Source organism: Phocoena sinus, chromosome 2 (assembly GCF_008692025.1).
Source record: "Phocoena sinus isolate mPhoSin1 chromosome 2, mPhoSin1.pri, whole genome shotgun sequence".
Classification (NCBI taxonomy): domain Eukaryota; kingdom Metazoa; phylum Chordata; class Mammalia; order Artiodactyla; family Phocoenidae; genus Phocoena; species Phocoena sinus.
Genome location: NC_045764.1, coordinates 19,016,239 through 19,035,807, shown reverse-complemented (window position 1 = coordinate 19,035,807; position 19,569 = coordinate 19,016,239). Strand labels below are relative to the sequence as shown.

General features: G+C 38.3%; 1 protein-coding gene across 11 annotated transcripts in view; it reads right to left on the bottom strand.

Moving 5' to 3' along the window:
* Positions 1–19,360, bottom strand: part of ACBD5 (acyl-CoA binding domain containing 5) — a 34,966-nt gene extending 15,606 nt beyond the window's left edge. Inside the window, exons 1-9 of one of the 11 annotated variants that reach the window (XM_032623064.1) lie at positions 19,293–19,348; positions 17,806–17,974; positions 14,328–14,448; positions 11,001–11,073; positions 8,259–8,373; positions 8,122–8,154; positions 3,189–3,323; positions 2,069–2,272; positions 1,173–1,279 (exon numbers count right to left, since the gene is read on the bottom strand). In XM_032623064.1, the coding sequence (XP_032478955.1) occupies positions 1,173–1,279; positions 2,069–2,272; positions 3,189–3,323; positions 8,122–8,154; positions 8,259–8,373; positions 11,001–11,073; positions 14,328–14,448; positions 17,806–17,881 (864 nt within the window). In that variant the 5' untranslated portion in view covers positions 17,882–17,974; positions 19,293–19,348. Of the gene's footprint in view, positions 1–1,172; positions 1,280–2,068; positions 2,273–3,188; positions 3,324–8,121; positions 8,155–8,258; positions 8,374–11,000; positions 11,074–14,327; positions 14,449–17,805; positions 17,975–18,162; positions 19,041–19,070; positions 19,117–19,292 lie in introns of those variants that run through there. The other 10 variants (XM_032623065.1, XM_032623059.1, XM_032623068.1 and 7 more) reach the window with 10 other exon arrangements.
* Positions 19,361–19,569: the final 209 nt, after the last annotated feature.

Genomic DNA, 19,569 nt, shown 5'->3' with positions numbered 1-19,569 from the left:
CATTTTAAATATCCAGAGTTACTGTATTCAAAAAGCACTGTTGGGCTTCCCTGGTGGCGCAGTGGTTGAGAGTCCGCCTGCCGATGCAGGGGACGCGGGTTCATGCCCTGGTCCGGGAAGATCGCACATGCCGCGGAGCGGATGGGCCTGTGGGCCGTGGCCACTGAGCCTGCGCGTCCGGAGCCTGTGCTCCGCAACGGGAGAGGCCACAACAGTGAGAGCCCCGCGTACAGCAAAAAAAAAAAAAAAAAAAAAAAAAAAAAAAAAAGCACTGTCACAACATTGTAAATCAATTATAATTCAATAAAATAAAAAAATAATTTAATTTTAAAATAAAATAAATTTTAAAAATTTAAAAAACACTGTGTTAGAACAGGGGTGGGGAAAGACCAGGGGGAGGATGTAAAAACAACAAACATAAATATAGACATCAAAACCACCCTGGTCGTTATCAGAAAAAGTTGTCAAAGAGAAAAATACAAAATTCATGTACTTTTAATGGTTTTCCAAATGTTAGTTTTCAATACCAAATCTTAATTAACTGAAATTTGAAAAGTATTTCCACTTAAAATTTCAGTCCAGGGCTTCCCTGGTGGCATAGTGGTTGAGAGTCTGCCTGCCGATGCAGGGGACACGGGTTCGTGCCCTGGTCCGGGAGGATCCCACATGCCGCAGAGCGGCTGGGCCCGTGAGCCACAGCCGTTGAGCCTGCGCATCCGGAGCCTGTGCTCCGCAACGGGAGAGGCCACAACAGTGAGAGGCCCGCGTGCCACAAAAAAAAAAAACAAAAAAAACAAAACTTCAGTCCAATGTATTTAGTCAATATGAAGACAGATTTATTTGTTTGAAATTATTCAGTCTTCTTGACTGTTATCAATGTCTCAAACATAAGGACTAGCATAAGGAGTTCACTTTCTGCCTCCCATCCCACCTCTCTCAGAATATTTATAACTGTAAATACATTATAAATTATAATATTTAAACAGTTTTGAATATTCAGGAATTTTATATATTTTTTAATTCACAAAAAAACAAAATACAAATGTTTAAACATGTTAGAGGTATGTTTTCAAAGTGGTGAACAGCATACACATCTGTTATTAACAGAAGTTATGCATGGAATTCTGATATATCACTTTGAAAATTTACCAATTAAAAAATGTCATTTTTACCTCTTCTTGTCCAAATTGCTCCATGGAATCACAGTATACTTCACTGTCTGAATCACTCGTCAAATGCTGAATTGCTGAAACATCTTCAACATGATCATCATTTACATCTAAATATATACAAATGTCCGGGTAGAATAATTATTCTCTATTTGAAGACAAATGCATTTATTACATTTTCAAAATTTATCTGCTCTATATTATTTTCATATTGGGAGAATAAATTTGATTTACCATTTCATATTGGGAGATAAATTTGATTTACTTCCTTTTAACTTACCCAAATTTTAAATTTAGTCAGTAATTTTTACGTAAAAAGACTACAAAGTATTTTATCATGGAATTATAAAAAGACACTGTCCAGATCAAACTTATAAAAACCTAGTAACTTTATAAGAAAAAACTGACTACTGGCTAGGACCCTAAATTTGGGACGCAACTGTGCACATTTGGTTGTTATATTAAGAAATGGTATTTCTTGGTTTCTCTAGTGAATTACAGCAATGTCAATAATTCACTGTATACACACTATAGGCTCACTCCTAGAGCCGTAACTTATGAAACAACTATACCTTATTTTGCTGACCTGAGAACAAAAGTATCATGTAATTAGAGATGTGAGTTAAAAGAAACATCAGTAATAAAAGTAAAAATTTCAAAGATTTTATTTTAAAATTCCATATAAAAACACAATAAAAAATATTTCAAGAAAAATATAAAAGCCTTGGCCCTATTTTGGTCTTTCAAAGCTATAAACCCTTATAATATTAATAAACCTTAACATGTTACTGAATAGAGGTTTTTAAAATTCTCAACAGCTCCTAAATATCCTAAAATTATTAAAAGAATATATTATTCATAAGAAAGAAGCCAGAGAAACAACTTTGATGTGACAGTACCTTGGTGAACGCAGACAGCAGTTTTTTCCGTTTGCTCCAAGTTTTGATCTACAGATTTTACTGTCTCAGCACCTCTGCCATTCAGGGAAGGACTGGCATGAATGTCGTTCTGTACACCCTGAACAAAGCTGTCTTTTTCATAGCCATTAGTGACAACGATTTCCAAGTTCTTATGGTCTGCAGATTTCTTCATCATTTTCTTATCTTTTATGTGAAAATGGAGAGATTCATAAAAATTCACTGTAGGAAAACTTCTGTACACTATGTTCTAATATCAGGTAGTCATTTCCCCAGCCTATCATAATCCATTTGAAGGGCTTCCTACGTGGATCAGAGAGATGGGGTGCTCCTTGAAAAGGGGTTAATTATATGCTGAGAGCTCACCCAAACTGTGTTGGTTTCAAAACTGCTTCAGTTCCCTGTGAATCTTCTAGAACCCCTTTTAAGAGATAAATCTCTTGAGGTCTTTTCACTCTTTCGGGCATAGGCAAATTGCTCTATGAGACCCAGCCATATATAGGTCTACATAGCCAGTAAAAAGAGCCTTCAAAGAAGGTATTATTTGTCAGCCTTTACTGGAAAGTGAAGGCAAAACTAAGCTGTATGGCTTGTTTTAGTGTCTTTCTGCCTCCCCTTTCTAAACTAGTCTCCCCAAGAATCACTGGTACTCTTACTCACAAGGCCCCCCTAATGCAGAACCCCACGATTCCAATGTTCCCTCTTCATCAGAATCTCTGCTTGCATTCTATTCTCTGGAATCCATGCCATTCTTGACAAGATATTGAGAATTTAACTTGTCTCCTTGGTAACATATGCATATTTATATTGGAAACAATACCTTAAATGAATACATTTCTAATGCAGCATTTCAGGCTTTACATCTAGAGGAGTGGCCTATCCTTGTTTGCCTTCAATTCACATCAATCCATCTATGCTTAAGGTTGGCTGTCCCTAAACTCTGTAGTAGAGCCTCTTGGTCCACAACGAACCTGGTTATAGGGTCAATAGCCCACATCCCTCCACGTGCCCTAATCGCACACAATGCCAAATAAGTCCAAACCTCTCCATAGCCTTTCGCCTTAGTTAATGTAGAGTGATTAGCTCATAACCCAAAGATTACCGTTATCACTTTGTTCTGCTCCTTTCATGCCTTCCTGGGCCTCTTCTTCCTCAGATTCAGCTCCACTATCGCTGCTTTCAGCTTTACCATTAAGAGTTTTGGCATTTGGTGTAGAAGTTAGAACATTACCAAGATCTAAAATATGAAGTGACCATTTAATCTGTAATGCTATAACACACAATCATGTTGTAATTTAAAAATAATACTGTAATTCACAAATAACTAATAAAATAATCTTGAAGTAAAATGTTAGAATTTTAACATATAATGAACAGTATTATTTTCTTTGACAGTAAATATATGTACATTACATTAATTCCTCCAGTTATCAGTTCACAACAAAATGATAAAGCTATCTTAAATCCTTTCTGAACAAGACAGTGGATAAATTATTTTTAAGGTAACATCGATCAAAATGTAAAGTTAAGAGATGATCTTTAATACACAGTAAATGAAGAGACAGTTGCTATAGGCTAGCATGCTGAAAACATACATAGCTTTGGCCCTAAAAGCAATCTTATCAATATTATAATTGGACTACATTAAAAAGTTTTTTTTATATAACTTTATTTATTTATTTATTTTTGACTGTGTTGGGTCTTTGTTGCTGCGTGCAGGCTTTCTCTAGTTGTGGCGAGCGGAGGCCACTCTTGGTTGCAGTGTGTGGGCTTCTCATTGCGGTGGCTTCTCTTTGTTGCAGAGCACGGGCTCTAGGCACACAGGCTTCAGTAGTTGTGGCACATGGGCTTCAGTAGTTGTGGCTTGCAGGCTCAGCAGTTGTGGCTCACAGGCTCTAGAGCGCTGGCTCAGTAGTTGCAGTGCACGGGCTTAGCTGCTCCGTGGCATGTGGGATCCTCCTGGACGAGGGCTTGAACCTGCATGCCCTGCATTGGCAGGCGGATTCTTAACCACTGTGCCACCGAAGCCCCTAAAAAGTTTTTTATCCTTTTATTACCTTTAGGGCTTCAGGTGCACAACTTACATTATTATGTCTTTACAGTTAAGCTTTTTTTTAAAAAAAGCATTAGTAAATGGGATTAATCACTTAAAAAGGCAAATTGTCCTATTACCCAAAGTCATACCTTGAGAGTAAATACATGGAAGCTTCTCAAACATTAACATGGATAGGAATCACCTGAGATCTAGTTAAAAGGTAGGATCTGAATCAGTAAGTCTGGGGTAATCTAAGATCCTGGATTGCCATAAAGCTCCCATGTGATGCCAGTGCTGACGGTTACTAGACCCCATTCTGTGATATTGGGAATTATAGTTCCGTAACTCTGAGATACTGAAGGCACCCTAAGTGGTTCTTGGCCAAAAACAGTGGTCTTCCTCCATAAACTGCTGGGCTTTATTTTCAATTATACAAGTCCATTTTGGATGCTCCCATGCATCCCAAATAACATATAAAATCTCCATTCATCTTAAACAGTCAGGCCTATATTCTTATTATATTCCCTAATTAGTAGAACTAAGGAGTAAAAATTCAACTCTATCATAGGCATTATCTGTTCTCTCTTAGAGAATCATGATGGCAGCATAGCTTTTGGATCTCCCTTACTCTTTCCCTGACAACCAGAAAATAAAAAATAATAACAATTGACAAAAAAATAAATAAAAAACAGAAACACTCACCACCCACAGACACCTTCAACAAAACAAAGCATCAGGGAATCCCCAAAACCCCCATCAAATGGATGGTTGCAGCAAAACTACTTGACAGCATCACAGCAGCTCTGTGACGAGAGTTGCAGAAAGCACAGAGAATTACTAGTAAGCCCTACTCAACATCCAAAAATCAACGTAGTACACCATATTAATGGACTAAAGGATAAAAGCCACAAGATTATCACAACGGATGCAGAAAAAGCACTTGACAAAATCCAACACTCTTTCATGAATATAACGCTGAAGAAATTGAGAATACAAGAAAATTTCCTCAATCTGATAAAGGGCATCTAAGAAAACTCACTAGAATCATACTTAATGTTAAAAGACTGAATGTTTTGTTGCTAAAATAAGGAACAAGACAAAGATGTCTGGGCTTCCCTGGTGGCGCAGTGGTTAAGAATCCGCCTGCCAATGCAGGGGACACGGGTTCGAGCCCTGGTCCAGGAAGCTCTCACATGCAGCAGAGTAACTAAGCCCATGTGCCACAACTACTGAAGCCCGTATGCCTAGAGCCCAAGCTCTGCAGCAAGAGAAGCCACCACAATAAGAAGCCCACGCACCTCAATGAAGAGCAGCCCCGCTCGCCACAGCTAGAGAAAGCCTGCACACAGCAACATAGACCCAACGCAGCCAAAAATAAAATAAATTAATTTTTTAAAAAAATGACAAAGATGTCTGCTTTTGTCATCTCTATTTAATACTGTACTGGAAGTTCTAGTTAGGGCAATCAGGCAAGAAAAATAAATAAAAGGCATCCCGACTGACAAGGAAGAAGTAAAATGATCTCTGCAGATGACATGCTCTTATACATAGAAAATCCTAAGTTATCTACAAAAAAACTATTAGAACTAATAAATGGTCAAGCAAGGTTGCAAGATACAAGATCAATATAGAAAAATTAATTGTATTTCTACAAGCTACCAACAAACAATCGAAAAATGAAATTAGAAAGTTTAATTTACAATAGCAGCAAAAGAATAAAATAACTAGCAATTGAAAGAAATTAAAGAACATTTAAAGTAAATGGATTAGAAGACAATATTGTTGAGATGACAATACTTCCGAAAGTGATCTATGATTCATTGCAATCCCTGACAAAATTCCAGCTGGCCATTTTTGCAAACACTGACAGGCTGATTCTGAAGTTCATAGGGACATGCAAGGAATCAAGAATGGTCAAAAATGGGAATTCCCTGGTGGTCCAGTGGTTAGGGCTCTGCACTTCCACTGCAGGGGGCATGGGTTCGATTCCTGATCAGGGAATTAAGATCCCTCAAGCCGTGTGGCACGGCCAGAAAAAAAAAAAGTATAGTCAAAACAATGTTGAAAAAGAACAAAGTTGGAGAGCTTACACTTCCTGATTTCAAAACTTACTATGTATATATATTCTGAAAAAGCCCATGTGACATAGATAATCTGTTCTACTGGGCCTAAACGGCTACTTTTAACATGGTTCTTTATTTAAGAAACAAACTCAAGATTGCAAACTGTCTTGCAACTTGGCAATATCTTACAAAATTGGAAACACTTATCTAACGCCCACATCCTCTGATCCAACAATTATATTTCTAATATAATTTCTTACAGATATGCTTCCACATATGTAAAGTGACATTTGTACATGGTTACTTTCAGCACCATCTTTTGAAGATCAGAAGAGGAAACAATCTAAATTCCATTTGAGTGGTACAGGTTAAATAAATTATGGTATAGGTCCGCATCTCTTACAACTCTTGGATCTAGATACAATTTGAAATCCAGAGTTTTCTAATTTTGCAAAGGTCATATACTATACATAATGTATAGTATATGACACCTTCAACAGAGTCTAAGGTGGATCTCACTAAAAAAAAACAAAATTAAGATATTTGTAGCAAAATATAATAGCTGTACAAAATAGGATAAAAACTTAAAATAGCCTCATGTCATTTAAGGTCAAGGTTTGCTCCTCCTGCTAATGTTAGGACAGGTTTTGCTCTCAAACGGGTTATCAAAAAAGCTTTATCAAGCCTTTTGAACTCTTAAATTATAGCTAAGGGATTATGGAGCTGAGCCTTTATTATCATTTTTCACTCTTCCTTGTTTTTATAGCTATAGCTGTTTCAACATTTGCCTCTGGCAGTTGGCTGGACACAACCAAAGCAGGTCCTGATTTATTCCCCTCTGCATCCTAATAACACACTTCACAAACAGAAAACATTTAATTTTTTTTCTGACTTGAAAAATTATGAATTATAAAGAAGATTATTTGTTAATATTTGACCCCTCTAGGTAGACAAATCAGAAACAGAGGGTGTGGTACAGAGTTATGCCCAGTAAAAGTCACCATCAGTTAGTGTGGCGGACACAAACTGCAGGCCTTATGACAGAACAGGAAGATTAATATTTTGATCAATTAGTAAAAGATGCCTTGTGAATGGAATGCCAGGAAAAAAAAAAGGATGGGCAGGCTGATTTTTATTTAAAACATATATAATTGTCATTTAGAATGACTCTTAGGAGCTCATTTCACTCTATTTTCTAAAACAATTTAAAGAGCAAATGTTTACGGTTAATACCAGCAAATCTGCAGATTATTCAGCTCCTGCTAGTACGTAAAAAGATAAGACTTTCAATTCGTTACTGAGAACATGAAAACAGAACTCTAAAAAAAAAAAGACCAAGTGAGGTGAATTCACTGACGTCTTGTTTTAGCTAGCTACACTAGAGTTAAACCATACTACAAACATATTCACTTAAAATTAGCTAGCAAGTCATTTCAGCCATAGCAATATAATAGCTAATATAATTAATAAATCAAAATAGAAAATATGAATCATAAAAATAAAACCATGAATTCTGTTATAATTTTGTATACAAATGAACCGTCTGTCATGTTTTAATAACCTAAGGGTAAAACTTACGGTTTATACCAACAAGCACCTACTGAATAGCACAGGGAACTCTGCTCAATATTCTGTAATAACCTAAATGGGAAAGTAATTTGAAAAAGAATAGATACATGTATATGTATAACTGAATCACTTCGCTGTACACTGAAGCTAACACAACATTGTTAATCAACTATGCTCCAATATAAAATAAATTTTTTTTAAAACTCTGAAAAAAAAATTAGGTTTATAATATTTTGGAAGTTGGTGCAATGTATTTGCTTGAAAGAAAACTCTTGAGTGAAAAGCCCATAAGTTATATAAATTTGTGCAGAGTTCTTTTGGCATATAAATTTTAAACCTAAGTTTCACATGGATTTCATTATTCCTACCTTCTAAGTATTTAGAGATTTTCTCCACTCGGACTGGCATGTGAAAGTAAAAAAAAAAAATTAGACATATAATATAAATATTAATGCATGCATAATGTATCAGCTGCTGAACGAAAAACTAGGTAAAAGAGTCCAACCTGAGGTTAAATCAGAACTTCTGCCACTCTTTTTGTCTTCTATAATTTCATAAAACGGACCAATGACATGTAGCAATTCTTCAACTTTTTCAGTCATTGGCATAGTTTCAAGAATCTGTAATCAAAAGAAACAAATCCTGTGAAAACCAACTATTAATGTGATCCACACTAGCACCAAATAATATATTTATAATTTACTTACTGATAACTTTGAGATTTGAAGTGCTTTTACAGACTCCTGAAAGTATCTATGTTAATTATATATTGATGCCTATACCACCCTAGGAAAATTTCAAGTAAAGATTTAAAAGCGTTCTCATTTTCAAAACTATTTTACATAAGCTTCGTGTAAAATTTTATACAATAAGCTATAGATTGTGCATTAAGCACTAAAGGCCCTAATGTAAAATAAAATAGAAAATTGTGGGGTTAGAGTAAAATTATTGTGTGTTCTTTAACACCAAGGTAGTGTTTTTAAAAGGGTGTTAAGTAAAGTAGGAAATGGCAACCACTTTCAGACACCTTCATAACTACGGGCCAATTTAGAATCATCAAGTTTAAAGAGCAAGGTAAATTAGGTGAAAAAGTATTCAAATAAAGAAACATCAACTGATGACTGACAAAATAAAGTATTTCTATATATAGAATATTTTGCAGATATTAAAAAGACTATGATTAGTTCTGTGTGTGCTGACTGGAAAAATATCTATGTTTTTTTTACAGGCAAAAAGCTAGTAGCTGCACAGTATGTTTAATATGATACCATTATTGGTTTTCTTTCTTTTTTTAAATAATAGGATATATATATACACACGTCTTTTCTGTCTCAATCTACAACATACAATTAAAAGTAATTACCACTAAATAGTTAAAATGGAGGGAATGAGGAAAGATTATAACAATATTTAAAGAAAAAAGAATGTTATCAAACCAAAGCTGTACATTATCGTTCTCTCTCTGCTTTTGAAAGACTCCTTTGTTCTGCTACTGATATACTTAACAGCCAAAAGAACTAAGCTCTGACCTCTTTTATAGAAAGACAAAGTCCACCAAATAAAAATTGTGAAAATGTAACGAAGTGCACAACTTTGAGCAATGCAGAAGACATTAAAACAAAACAAATTACTCTGAATCTACCAAATAAAAATTACTACAGAGATTAATACTATCAAAGCATCTGGCAAAAAAACATTCCTTTTTTACATATTTTCTCTATGTTCAAAGATTATTTAAGATTATTATACAGATCTAGATTTCACAACTTCTGATCCATTACCAACATATCAATACAAGTGTTCCTTTATAAAAAGGCAGTAAGATCATCTTTAAAAATCCATGATTTCTTCATTAATTTGCTCCTTGAAGAGCTAGTTAATAAAGAATGCCCTCTTTACTAGTTACCAGAGAAACTAAAAGCATCCTTGTCTTATTCTGCTTCTGAAGGATTTTTACATTCACAGAAAAATGCTTGTTACTGATAAATCCAGTGATAGAAACGTCTCAACTTATGAGTCAACACTTGTATGAGAACACTGTTGGGCAGTCTTGTTACCTATTTCTCATAAAAAGTTTGAAAACAGAAATGTTTTCAAGACAGCCCAGTTAAGTCCCACACTCCTGAGTAAGGGAAATCAGTATTTGAAAAGATTCCTGGGCTTCCCTGGTGGCGCAGTGGTTGAGAGTCTGCCTGCCGATGCAGGGGACACGGGTTCATTCCCCAGTCTGGGAGAATCCCACATGCCGCGGAGCGGCTGGGCCCGTTGGCCGTGGCCGCTGGGCCTGCGCGTCCGGAGCCTGTGCTCCACAACGGGAGAGGCCACAACAGTGAGAGGCCCACATACAGCAAGAAAAAAAAAAAAAAAAAAAGATTCCTATCTATATACTTTCTGCAGAAGTCAACGATAGAGAAAGATAAGAAAGATGAAAAAAATGAAAACACGGGAATTCTCTGGTGGCACAGTGGTTAAGAATCCGCCTTCCAATGCAGGGGACACAGGTTCGATCCCTGGTCCGGGAAGATTCCCACATGCCACAGAGCACCTAAGCCCGTATGCCACAACTACTGAGCCTGCGCAGCCCACAAGCCACAACTACTGAGCCCGTGTGCCACAACTACAGAAGCCCACGTGCCTAGAGTCCATGCTCCACGACAAGAAGCCATTGCAATGAGAAGCCCGCGCACCACAACAAAGAGTAGCCACTCGCTGCAACTTGGGAAGGCCCGCGTGCAGCAACAAAGACCCAACGCAGCCAAAAATAAATAAAATAAAATAAATTAATTTATTTAAGAAAAGAAAAGAAAAGAGCATGTCCCCACAATGTGACACATCTGAAGGAAAAAACATTTACCTTAAGATGAACTTTGATGAGACAGATAAAGCCCTGATAAACTCAATAAACTAAATTCTATATTCTAACACATTACAATCTCTTTGTTCCTAAAAACAAAGCAGCTAATTTGCTTGATAACAAAACTAAATCAAAGCTGCTCTAAATAGGGACCTCCCTGGTGGTCCAATGGGTAGGACTCTGTGCTCCCAGTGCAGGGGGCCCAGGTACGATCCCTTGTCGGGGAACTAAATCCCACATTCATGCCGCAACTAAAGAGCCCACATGCCTCAACGAAGATCCCGTGGGCCACAGCTAAGACCCGGCACAGCCAAAATAAATAAATAAATAAATATTTTCTTAAAAAAACTGCTCTAAGTAGTTTTATTTTCTATTGTGAATTATTTTCCCTACCTTTTTCATTTCTTCAACGTATGCAATCATGGCTTCCTCTTTGGTCATATCACCCAATGAACTCCAAGCATCCCTAGAAATAAAAATATCCAATTAACTACAGAAAGACACCTGATTTCAATTGCTCAGAATACAATTTATAGTTATTGCTATAGGATCATTAATTTAAAACAGGCCTTACTTAAAGCTATATTAATGTTTCCAAAGGATCTCTTTAAATGTGCCACCTTGAAGAAAAATATCACAGTGAATAAAATGGCAAATTAAATAGTAGCTAAAACTAATTAGTATAAAACCTATCTATAGACCATAGATTATAGGGACTACATTATATAGTCTCTATAATCTCTATATAGATTATACAGACCATAGACTGTTCATAATTATTTGCTAAGAACTCTTTAAAAGTCTTTATATCATTATAAATAACAGTGACAAAAATGAACATTTTAGAAACTACATGAACGGTCACAGTCATGTTTTAAATGAACAGAAGTTTTGGTTAATTTTTTTAAATTAATTATTTATTTATTTATTTTTGGCTGCATTGGGTCTTCGTTGCTGCACATGGGCTTTCTCTAGTTGTGGCGACCAGGGACTACTCTTCGTTGCGGTGCACGGGCTTCTCATTGTGGTGGCTTGTTGTGGAGCACGGGCTCTAGGCGCCTGGGCTTCAGCAGTTGTGGCTCACGGGCTCAGTAGTTGTGGCTCACGGGCACTAGAGCGCAGGCTCAGTAGTTGTGGCGCACAGAATTAGTTGCTCCGCAGCATGTGGGATCTTCCCGGACCAGGGCTCGAACCCGTGTCTCCTGTATAGGCAGGCGGATTCTTAACCACTGCGCCACCAGGGAAGCCCATGCCTGCATTCTACAGTCCACGCGCCTAGAGCCCATGTTCCACAGCAAGAGAAGCGACTGCAATGAGAAGCCCACGCACCGCAATGAGGAGCAGCCCCCACTCGCCACAACTAGAGAAAGCCCACGCGCAGCAACGAAGACCCAAGGCAGCCAAAAGTAATAAATAAATAAAAATAAATAAATTTATATTAAAAAATAAGAGTCTAACACTTGAAAAATGGAAAAGGTTTCTTACCTCTAAAAAAAAAATGAAAATGTGAGGGGCAGGAAAATTTTAAAGCCTCAAATAATGAGAAGAGCCCTTTGAAATTTTTGCCTAAAAAGAAAACCTCTCATTTTAGAGATATTTTTCAGAAGCAGTTTAACTCCACCAAAGGTCAATTCTGAGGAAAATCATTAAGTAAATAAATAAGTTTTCTTCAAACAGCTTAAATAACATATTGCTCTTACATTTAACCTAATATGACTAGTCATAAAGACCTTAGAGGAAAGTACAGGACTAAGAAATCCTCAAAGATGAGGTATCACCTCACACCAGTCAGAATGGCCATCATCAAAAAATCTATAGACAATAAATGCTGGAGAGGGTGTGGAGAAAAGGGAACCCTCTTGCACTGCTGGTGGGAATGTAAATTGATACAGCCACTATGGAGAACAGTATGGAGGTTCCTTAAAAAACTAAAAATAGAACTTCCATATGACCCAGCAATCCCACTACTGGGCATATACCCTGAGAAAACCATAATTCAAAAAGAGTCATGTACCACAATGTTCATTGAAGCTCTATTTACAATAGCCAGGACATAGAAGCAACCTAAGTGTCCATCAACAGATGAATGGATAAAGATGTGACACATATATACAATGGAATATTACTCAGCCATAAAAAGAAACGAAATTGAGTTATTTGTAGTGAGGTGGATGGACCCAGAGACTGTCAAACAGAGTGAAGTAAGTCAGAAAGAGAAAAATAAATACCAAATGCTAACACATATATATGGAATCTAAAAAAAAAAAAAAAAAAGGTTCTGAAGAACCTAGAGGCAGGACAGGAATAAAGACGCAGACATAGAGAATGGACTTGAGGACACGGGGAGGGGGAAGGGTAAGCTGGGACAAAGTGAGAGAGGGGCATGGACTTATATATACTACCAAATGTAAAATAGCTAGTGGGAAGCAGCCACATAGCAAAGGGAGATCAGCTCGGTGCTTTGTGACCACGTAGAAGGGTGGGATAGGGTGGGAGGGAGACACAAGAGGGAGGCAATATGGGGATGTATGTGTATGTATAGCTGATTCACTTTGTTATACAGCAGAAACTAACATACCATTGTAAAGCAATTATACTCCAATAAAGATGTTAAAAAAAAAAAAAGAAAGAAATACCCAAAGGAGTTTAAGGACTTCCAATGCAGGGTGAAGAAACTTAGCCATCAAAACATGTGGCTCTTAAAGACTTACTCTGCCAATTAGCACACTCTGTTCCTGACATACATGACGTATGGTCATGTTAGACATCAGACATCCTGTTAGACATTTGTCACCTCTTCAGTAGTGTTTAAGAACATCAAATGTTAGTCAACTGGAAACATGGCAGAGGTATTCTGTGATTCTATTAAATATATTAAAAATGAAATTTCTATTCAAGTACAGTGGGACAGGAGTGACAGCTTAGAGAAAAAGTAAGGCAGAACCTGAGTCATGCTCCTAGTTATTTATTATCTCAATGGCTCAAAGCAAACAAGGTCACCTGACAAGCAAGAGGTCACTCTTCTTCTTGGCAGGTAAAAGAGGCAGAAGAGTCTGTTGTTTCTTTAATATAGTTTGGGACTTATTCTTGGCATAATAAAAAGAACAAACTCCATAAAAGGAAACACTAATTGAAAATGCTTTTATATCTTTGATAAATCTACCTCTTTTGGTTTTATTGTCTTCTTTTCTTCCCCAAGACCTTCCTATTTGTGTGAAATTGTGTTAAGAGCACACAGAGGGGGCTTCCCTGGTGGCGCAGTGGTTAAGAATCCACCTGCCAATGCAAGGGACACAGGTTCAAGCCCTGGTCCAGGAAGATCCCACATGCCATGGAGCAACTAAGCCCATGTGCCACAACTACTGAGCCCACATGCCACAACTACTGAAGCCCACGCGCCTACAGCCCACGGTCCGCAACAAGAGAAAGCACCGCATTGAGAAGCCAGCACACGGCAAAAAAGAGTAGACCCCGCTCATTGCAACTAGAGAAAGCCCGCATGTAGCAATGAAGACCCAACGCAGCCAAAAATAAATAAAGAAATTTATTTTTAAAAAAACCCCTTGTTTAAAAAAAAAAAAGAGCACACAGAGGATAAAAATGTATCCAGTACCTAGAATACTTTGTGCACAGAATAATCCATAACCACATAAGTAACAGTCATATGATAATTATGTCATTAAACTCAAAATTCTTTCATAGCTCTCTACATAAAATTACCATTTATATCTTCCAATAGGATCCCAGAATCCAGGCCTTGATAGTTTACAGGGTCCTTCAGTTGCCTGCTTATAAAAGCTATAGAACTTGAGCATCATTTCATTTGTTGGCTGGAATGAACCTATTGGAAACATACATTAAGTAAGATCACTTGGAGAACACAATTGATGAGCTAATGCTTAGCTTACTAACAGTGATTTTTTAACATTTCATTAACAGGTCAGATAATTTATTCTTATTTTACAGAAACAAAAGTTATGGCTCAGTTTATTTCTTTGATTTGAAAATACTCTGAGATTTTACACTTTAATAACAATGCCTAACATAGTTCAATAAATAAGAGAATAAAAGAATAAACATGTTGTAGATGTAACCAAAATAACTGGCAAGTGTCATTTTAAAAAATAAATTAAAATATAGAATAACTGTATCATGCAACTGTAATAAGGTATTTCTATTAAAAAATTGTGACAAACCACACTACTGTGTGGACTATAGCACAAATGAAAGTTAAATGTATACTCTACTTAATAAAACTGCAACAGTAAGAAATTCAACTTCTCTTGGCCAAATTTCCGATTTCTCAGGGGATTAGGAACTTTGGCTAAAGCCAACCAGTGTGTACTGTGGTAGAAAAAGAATTAATCCAAGATAAAATAGATTTCTCACTTCCTACCTCCATAGTTTTGGACCTGCCAATTTTTTGAGGATCAGTCTTCACTTGTTTCTAGCTTATCAATAAACTTTTTTATGTTTAAAGTTTTCAAATTGTTTGAACAAGTGCTATAAGTTGCAATACTCTTCATGAGAGAGAAAAATTGGAATATAAATGTTTTATAATAACTAACTGGCTAAATAATTAAGATATACATAAATTATGGGATTATTTATAACTACCGCCCTTAAAATTTTTACTGTAGAAAAATATAAAAAATAGCATGAGAAAAGTTTCAAGATCTACTATAAAATGAGTTAAACAGCAGTTTAAAACAGCATATCCAGCACAATCCATTTTTACAAAATAAGTACTTATATACTTAAAAAGCAGAGTAGAAGGAAACATGTCAAAATGTTAAAAGAGGATAGATATCGCTGTCATAGACATATAGATTACTTCTAGTTTCTTTTTTGCTTATTTGCATTTTTTAAAAATTTACATTTATTGTGCATTACTTTTGTTCCAAATTTTATTATAAAAACAAAAATTAAAACCGTAAAAAGATGTTTTTAAAACTTCACAGCTTGCATAATAATCTGATAACATGTAGTAATCAAAAGCTAGTAGTTTATAAACATTGTGAAAATTACAACACAGACAAGCTGAGAGCTGGTGTTTCAGGTTTGGCCAGGAGTGAATAATTAATTCCAAAATCACAATAATAAATTAGCTACACAATATATGCTCATTTAGGAGTATCCATTAGATACAGTGTTTCAATGATATAGTCTTTATATAGCAGAGGGGAAAAAAATGGAGAAACTATAGTTAAAAATGGTTACCTATTTTAAAAAAAAATGGTTACCTACTTAAATGACACAAACCTAAATTTAAAACATCAAAAGCCTCATCTCATAATATCTTCAGTAAGTCAATCAACTGAGATTTAAAAGTTTATTGGTTAAGGTGAGTAACATATACATTAGGTTAGAGCAAAAACTAATAACATATATTGAATATATTCTGTGTATAAGACACTAGATAAAGTATAGCCTCTATCCTCAAGGTGCTCACACACAACATCTTACCGAAAAACCTGAACAAACTTTTTGGCCAACCCAATACATTTGATATGTATGTGTTTAAAACATAATATAGGAAAATAAATTTCTAAAGGTCAAGGGCATACCAAACATAGGTGCTATAGGATTCATTATAACTTTATGCCATAGATAAAGATTAAGCAACAAGCAACATAAAAACTATAAGAATATCTGCAAAATAATCCAGGACAGATGACAAAACTTAAAAGTTTTACTATAAAACTATTTAATGATTCATTATAACAATACTTCTGCTTCAATTATTATCAGTTTAGTTTCAGGAGATAATAGTACAGTACTGAACATTGCCCCACCCAGCTGCCCTTTGGCAGAGGTTCTTAACTTGGCAATACCTTTTTAAATGTTATATAAACACAAACTGTATTTACACTTATATGGGTTTCCTAATGAGTGATATATGGTATCAGCAAAGATAGCAAACTATCATCAAGTCTAGCTCTATCAATTTTCAAAACATATAAAAACGTGTGGTTTAGAAGTAAGGATGAAGGTACCATTTAAACAAAACTCTTAGAATCATGCCTTCCTGTAAATTCTCTTCATCAGACATTTAAAAAATCAATACCTAAATAAGTTCCTATGTTATTTCTCTACATTTTGTTCATTCACTCTTCTTTCAATCCCTCATATGTCCTCCTCCAATTTGGTGTTTGAGATTACAAAAGGAAAGCTATTTTGTGTATATTTGTCTTCAAAACCTTTTGTATCTGCACTTAATGAATGTTTGTTAATAGTATTGAACATTCATTACTTAGCCAAATGATAATTAATGAAAATAGGGAACATGACAATAAATACTATAGTAGTATATTAGTGTTATATTCAGTTAGTTTTACACTCTGGCACAATGATAGTAGTTAAAAGTATCATTAAAAAAATACACATTTATTGTGGAAAAATACACGTTTATTGCAGAAAGATATGAAGTGAAAAGTCAAATTCCCCCTTTCCACGCCTCTCCACCGAACAAATATTTGAATAACAGCCTTAAACTTCCCAACATTTGTCAAAGACATAAAATTACAAATTCAAAAAGCTCTGCAAAACCCCAAACAGCATTAATATGAAGAAAACCATACCAAGACAGATCATAATCAAACTGCTCAAAACCAACGATAAAGAGAAAAATCTTGACAGAAGCCAGAGAAACGACAGGCGAAATATGAAAGAACAGCTCCAATGACTTTTCATCCAAGGTGCAAAGGTCCCATACGAGTATGAAAAAGAGAACACTAGGACCATAGAACAGGTTTTTTTTTTTTTAAGTAGTAAATATATATGTACTTTTAAAATAAGAGAAATCGTTTTTACAAATGAATATAGTTGTTCTTTCCTTTCTTTCCCTTCATATCAAAAGTTTTCAAAAAGTAGACTTTATGAGTATGCGGCCCTAGGCATCCCCATCCCAGATTTTTAAAAAACATACCCAAATCCGCAGTCATTAAGGGACTTTTCTTTCGACAACAATATAAACTGCTTAAAATCTGGATAATATATTTGTCTCAGGCTTGAAAGATCAGCAGGCAATTAATTCCCATCCGACACCTCCCCTTCAATTACATGCCTTTTCAACGCAAAAAAAGAAGTAGGTTAAATAAGCAAGACTAGAAGCAGAAAGAAGGCTAAAGGAGGTGAGATTCAGAAACTGGGGCCTCAAGCCTCTGCAGAAGGCTTGTCCAGCCGGGCATGCACGTACCATTTTTCGGCAAACTCTGGATCACCTTCACCGCCGCCTCAAACCGGGTTTCATGCACGGATCTCGTGTCCGCCATCTCCAGCCTCCAGCGCCGGCCCCGGTCCCAAGGTCTGTCGGCTGGAATCAGGCAGCAGCAGCAGCACCACCTTTCCCAGGAGCCTGCATGAAACTGGAACATGGAGCGCAGCCGCGGATCAACATGCCCAAAGGGAGGAGGATCCGGAGCGCAGCTGGTCAGTTCCCCGTGGCCCTGCCCTATCCAGGCCACACAGTCTGAGATGGCCCGGCTCCTTCCTCCTCCCCGGGGCGTGACCTAGGCTGGGGAGGCCGGGCCGCCCAGACAGAAAAACAACTCACCGAGAGGAAGAGCATCTCTAGCAGAAGGCGGAGGGGCCCCGGGCACTGGTGGTCGCTGTGCCGCTGACCCACCCGCAGGACCCTGGCGGAGCGGCCACACCCCCCATCCCGGCAAGGTCCGTCTGTCCGTCCGCGCCCTCCCCGCAGCCCCGCCCCAGAGTCTTGGGGGGACCCACTCTCTACCGCCACCGTCGCCGCGCAGCAAACTCCACCCACCCGCCCAGCAGCCTTGGCGATGACGCGCGCCGTCTGTCTGTCCCTGGAAAAGGGCCGGAGAAAGCGGAAAAGAAGAGCAGCGAGATGGATCGGCGGAGGGCCCCGGGCTCGTTGTTTGAACAGGCCCGACCGCTGTGTCGGCGCCAGGGCAGCAGAGGCGGGGTTGCAGCGCGTGTAGGCACCGCTGGGCAAAAAAATGACTGTGGTCCCCAGCGCCTTTCCTCTCTTAGGTTAAGGTTTGAGAAAGGTGATGGGACTTAAGCAAAGAGCTTTAGATCCAGAGAGACCTGGTGCGAACCTTAAATTCTGCCATTTAAGTTCTGCGACCTAGGGCAAGTTACTTAGCCTCTCCAGCGGCAATCTTCCTAACACCCGAAAGGGTAGATGAAAGGATTAGGGATGCTGGATGGAGGTGCTTAGCAGTGCTTGGCTCGCAGGTCTTTGACAGCTTTAGCCGCCCCGAGACAAGGACGTCCGAGCAACAACCAAAGGAGAGGGGAGGTTGCCCGCTGCTTAGACTGGGCGGGGGGAGGGAGAGCACCTTCCCTTGCACCAACCCCGACTTCGATCCCCAGAGATCCGGGCTCCGTACAGCTCCAGCCCGAGCTAATGGGCGCCAGGGCGTGGGGGAGGGGCGAACGAGGGACCAGTACGGATCATCAACCCTAGAAAGAGGTACCCTGGGCCTTCACCTTTCTAGCACATCGCCCCGCGTCCTCAGGCATCTAGGAAGCGCCCCCAGGCCCAAGGCGGGGGTACTGCTATAGGTTCTGGGGGTGGAGTCCTGCTGCCCGGAAATCCCAAAGTCGCCAGGTCCCTTTGTCAGTTCGGGAGGGGTTAGGAGGGTGACTAGTCCAAATCTAGGCGCAGACTCTAAGTTACTCTTCCCTTGGAGCCGCAGTGCCGGCATTTACCTTAGTATTGCCGGGCAAGGCCTGTCCGGTAAGGTTCCCGACGCCCGCCCCTCGCCCTGCCCCGCGGGCTTGTGGGAAATGTAGTCCCTGCTCCGGGCGCTTCCGGACACCTCCCTCTGGCGGCGGGCGTTCCTCCCACCTGTTTCGGTTCGTTTTCTCTGTCCCGCAGATGCTGGAGCCGTTGCGACGGAAGTCCCGCCTTCCTGCTGCGTCGCACTTTGTGCTACTTCAAAACACCACATCCGCTTCCAGCCAAAGGGATAGCTACTCAGTGGTC